At 37.8% G+C, this 4,448-nt stretch overlaps 1 protein-coding gene across 1 annotated transcript; it reads left to right on the plus strand.

Moving 5' to 3' along the window:
• The first annotated feature begins 359 nt into the window (after window positions 1-359).
• On the plus strand, window positions 360-1,457 carry LOC147949870 (uncharacterized). The gene has a single exon (XM_087510998.1). The coding sequence runs from the start codon at window positions 360-362 to the stop codon at window positions 1,455-1,457; it is 1,098 nt and encodes a 365-aa protein (XP_087367124.1).
• Window positions 1,458-4,448: the final 2,991 nt, after the last annotated feature.

Below are 4,448 nucleotides of genomic sequence, written 5' to 3' on the forward strand. Positions count from 1 at the left end.
AAGTTGAAGAATAAGAGTTCCTATTAGGATTAGGAAAATATACTTAGAAAGTTTTATATATAAGGAGATGCTAAGATGTAGCATAACTTATGAGTTTTGAGCTTTAGAGAGAAAGAGATTGAGAGATTGTGCGAGCTTAAAGTTTTTGAGTTATTTTTTTTTAAGCTAATAAAAGAGTTATTCTTAAACATCTTTTGTTCTTAATCTTTTTGCTAAAACAACATTTGGTATCAGAGCTAGAAGACACGATGGCAAAGAATGAAGATATTGAGGCTACCACATGTTCGAAGAAAGAAGGAGGCGGACCTTCGTCAATTAAGTGCCCTTTGTTAACCTCTAGCAACTACACTGTTTAAGCTATGCGGATGAAGATTCTTCTTAGAGTTAGTAAGGCGTGGGATGTCATAGAAACAGAAGACGATGATGCTGATCTCAACGACATGGCTATGGCTTTGTTGTTTCAATCGATTCCTGAATCTCTTATCCTTCAAGTTGGTGAGTTAGATAATGCAAAGAAAGTCTGGGAAGCTATCAAGACAAGACATGTCGGAGCAGATAGAGTCAAAGAAGCTAGGCTACAGACGTTGATGGCAGAATTTGACCGATTGAAGATGAAGGATACAGAGACCATCGATGACTTTGTTGGGAAGCTATCAGAGATCTCATCAAAGTCAGCTGCTCTAGGAGAAGACATTGAAGAATCCAAGCTTGTTAAGAAATTTCTTAAAAGTCTTCCTCGGAAAAGGTATATCCACATTGTGGCATCGCTTGAACAAGTGTTGGATCTCAACAAAACAAGTTTTGAAGACATTGTGGGGCGTTTAAAAACATACGAGGAACGTATCACCGAAGAAGAAGAGACACAAGAAGATCAAATCAAGCTGATGTACTCAAATTCGGAGCCCCAAGTACCACCAGAAAATCGTGACTTTAATGGAGGATACTATGGAGGATATCGAGGCAGAGGTCGCGGAGGAAGATTCAAGGGGAGAGGCCGTGGAAGATTCAATGGAGCAAGAGACCAGTCTGAAATCTCTTGTTTCCGATGTGATAAATTTGGCCACTATGCTTCAAAGTATCCTGATCGTTTGCTTAAGTTGCAAGAAACACAAGAGAACGACCATAAAGATACGGAAGAAGCAGACGAGCTCATGATGCACGAGGTCGTATTCTTAAACGAAGAGAAAGTGGTGCCAAGCAAATATGAAACAAGTAATGAAGAAGACAATACTTGGTACCTCGATAATGGGGCTAGCAATCACATGATTGGAAATCACAGGTATTTCTCCTCTTTGGACAGTACTATCACCGGAAAAGTGAGATTTGGCGATGATTCTCGCATAGACATCAAAGGAAAAGGATCTATCGAGCTTGTTGATATGAATGGTGAAGCAAGAACAATGACTGAGGTATATTACATTCCCGGCTTGAAGAGTAATATTATCAGTCTAGGATAAGCTACTGAAGTTGGTTGTGATGTAAGAATGAAAGGGGATCACTTAATAATGTATGATCGTAATGGAAGACTACTTGTCAAGGCCTCTAGATCAAGGAATCATTTATACAAGGTTTGCATGAAGATAAATGACACACTATGCCTGAGCTTAACAACAATGAGTGATTCTAGTAGGTGGCATGCACGACTAGGACACATAAATCATGAGACACTGAAGTCAATGATGGAAAGGGAGCTTGTTGTTGGAACACCTCTTGTAAAATTTGAAAAGGAAATCTGCGGGTCTTGCCTCTAAGGCAAGCAAACGAGAAGAGTGTTCCCTAAAGCTTCCTTGTATTGAGCAACAAAAGCACTTGAACTTGTTCATGGTGACTTATTTGGTCCTATCACACCAAGTACAACGGCTGGGAATCGATACATCTTTGTTCTCATAGACGACTGATGTGTGTAGAATTTCACTCCAAATCTTTTACCTGAAAAGACTACACGACGACTGAAAGTGCAAAGTTAATCAATTGTAGTATTTTAGGATCGATCCCACAGAGAGTAATAGCAAGCACAAATTGAATTAAAAGGGAAAGAACTATGGCTAAGACTAAAGAAGAGATTGGGGTTTTGGTTTTCCTAATAACTATTGCAAATAAATAAAAGTAAATAAAAGCGGTTTAAAACTGTAAGACTAAGGCGTTGGGCGTTTTGGGATTCATCTTAGGGTTTTCATGGTTCTAAGCAATATTAATTGTAAGATCTAACAAGTAAATACTAATTTTTGGTTTTGGTTCTCAACTACGAAACTCTAATGAACTAACAAGCTATTCTCATAGAATGAAAGTCTAAAGTCTTCACGCTCCGTTACTCAACTTTCGCAGGCAACGTCGCATGTCAACCAGCTAGTTAAACAAGTTCGATACATTCACCAAACTTCGCAGCTCAACTTACGCAGGTTACGAGCAAGGCTTCGGTATAACACTAGTTCGGAGAAGTAGGATAACGCGGTTAGCTCTCCCAATCTCTAGATCATTACTTGGTGATCAATCCAAGCATAAGCATTAAGATAAAGATGTCCCAAAAGAACTCTAATATAAAACCGAAAATAAGATCTAACAACCTAATTGAAGCGAACCTATGAATTCCCCTTGAATCACCCCATAGAACCCAACAAATAAAACTACTCGCTCATGATGCTAACAAACGACATTGATATTATATAGAACAGCATCAAAAACGAATCAATAAACAAAAGGGGGTTCAAAGTAAACTTCTCTATTTGTCACAAAAGTAACTTGATCCCAAAAGCAAAGTAAGTATGAAAAAAAAATAAAGAAGAGTAGAGATTTGGTGTTGTGGAAGGTCTTCAAAAGTGGTCCGTACTGTAAAGCTCTGAAACTTTCCTAAAACATATTTTCCTTGTCTTTTGGTCCTTTTTGCTATAAAACCTGTAAAACCTGTAAAACCTTCTTGAAACCTAAAATACTTGATAATGGACATTAAAGCCTTGAAATCATATCAAACTCTTCCTAAATGCATACTAAAATTATAGCTAAAATGGGTAAAATAATGATGTTATCAACTCCCCAGACTTAGTCTTTGTTTGTTCTCAAGCAAATAATCAAACTAAATCATGGAAAAGAGGTTTTGAAAATACTGGGAATTCACTTATCTTTGGGGATATTGTCTTTGCACTCTTCTTCGCCTTGACATTAGGAACTTCCATTTATAATCCACCATGAGAGTCATCAACTCTCATTGATCCCACAATTCTTTCGAGTTTCCAGAATCTCCATTGTCATCTCTTTATATAAATTAAGCAATAATAAAAAGTGAAAACTTACCATGGGAAAATCGATCAATGGCTTGCAGACTCTCTTCAAGCCAAGACTTTCTTCATATGATTCCTTTCCTCTCCCTTTTCTCACGTCTTCTTTTTTTTTTTTTAAATCAAAGGTGTAGGCGAATATCGGGGTCATCGGTAATTTACCTACCCCTCGCTTCCAAGATGTGTGTGATCATTTAACTCAAGAGTAGAATAATGAGGTCACAGGTAATTTACCTACCTCTCTAAACTGATCAAAATCATCTCATCTTTTATTCTCTTTTTTTTTCTTTTTTTTTTTTAATAGTATTGAAGGGAAGAGAGAGGGGAACATACTCTTGAAGAGTGTTAATCCAAATCAAATAAATCTTTAGAATAAGATCATAATCCCCTACTAGTTTTGACTCAATAAAAAAAAATGTGACTCGATAAAAATGTCAAAATTATTCATGTAAAAAGTGGAAAAAGGTCTCACGTCAACAAAATAGAGAGTAGCATTAGTATAGGATGGAACATCCTTCCCCCCAGACTTAAATCACACTATCCTCGATGGGAAAAAAGAAAGAGATGAGGATTAAAAATCATAAGGAAAAGTGTAGTGTTTAAGAACAATGTCAGCTTGATGGAATGATGTTGTGTCGACTCTAAAACATTTTATGGTTGCCCAAAAAATTGTCTAGAGGTCGGCTGTGGAATGAAAATGTGGTGACTAACCATTTGTACTTCCTTTGGTTGCTTGACATCGAGTATGCACTAGGCTAAGTTCAATCGAACTCTGTTTGATATATCTCTAAATGCATCCTCCTTGAAACAAAAACCTAAAACCATCAATAAAAATGAGAAAATAAAAATAACAAATGCATACCTAAGTAAAAGAATGGTGATGGTTGGTGGTAAGGATGGTGGTGGTTCGGAGTTGTCTCGCGGTACACGGGTGAACGGACGCGGACGTAAGCAGCAGGTACGGTCATGGTACACGGGACATGGCATCGGCTACAAGTGGTACGGCTAGTAGGGACTCTCAGCATCGATCACTCAAGGATGGTGATGATCCGTCGCCTTAGGCATGCTTCGGTCACATTGGAGGTGGCTGGTCAGTAGGTGGTACTTGCCACTAGACATAGTGTATGTAGATAATCAATGGTACTTCTTCTTCCTTCTTTTTGGCTTTTCTGTTTT

This window comes from Camelina sativa, chromosome 1 (genome assembly GCF_030686135.1).
Source record: "Camelina sativa cultivar CO46 ecotype springtype chromosome 1, ASM3068613v1".
Lineage (NCBI taxonomy): Eukaryota > Viridiplantae > Streptophyta > Magnoliopsida > Brassicales > Brassicaceae > Camelina > Camelina sativa.

Bases quoted from the DNA above. Each gene is read 5' to 3' on its own strand.
- LOC147949870 (XM_087510998.1), top strand. From the start codon at position 360: ATGCGGATGAAGATTCTTCTTAGAGTTAGTAAGGCGTGGGATGTCATA.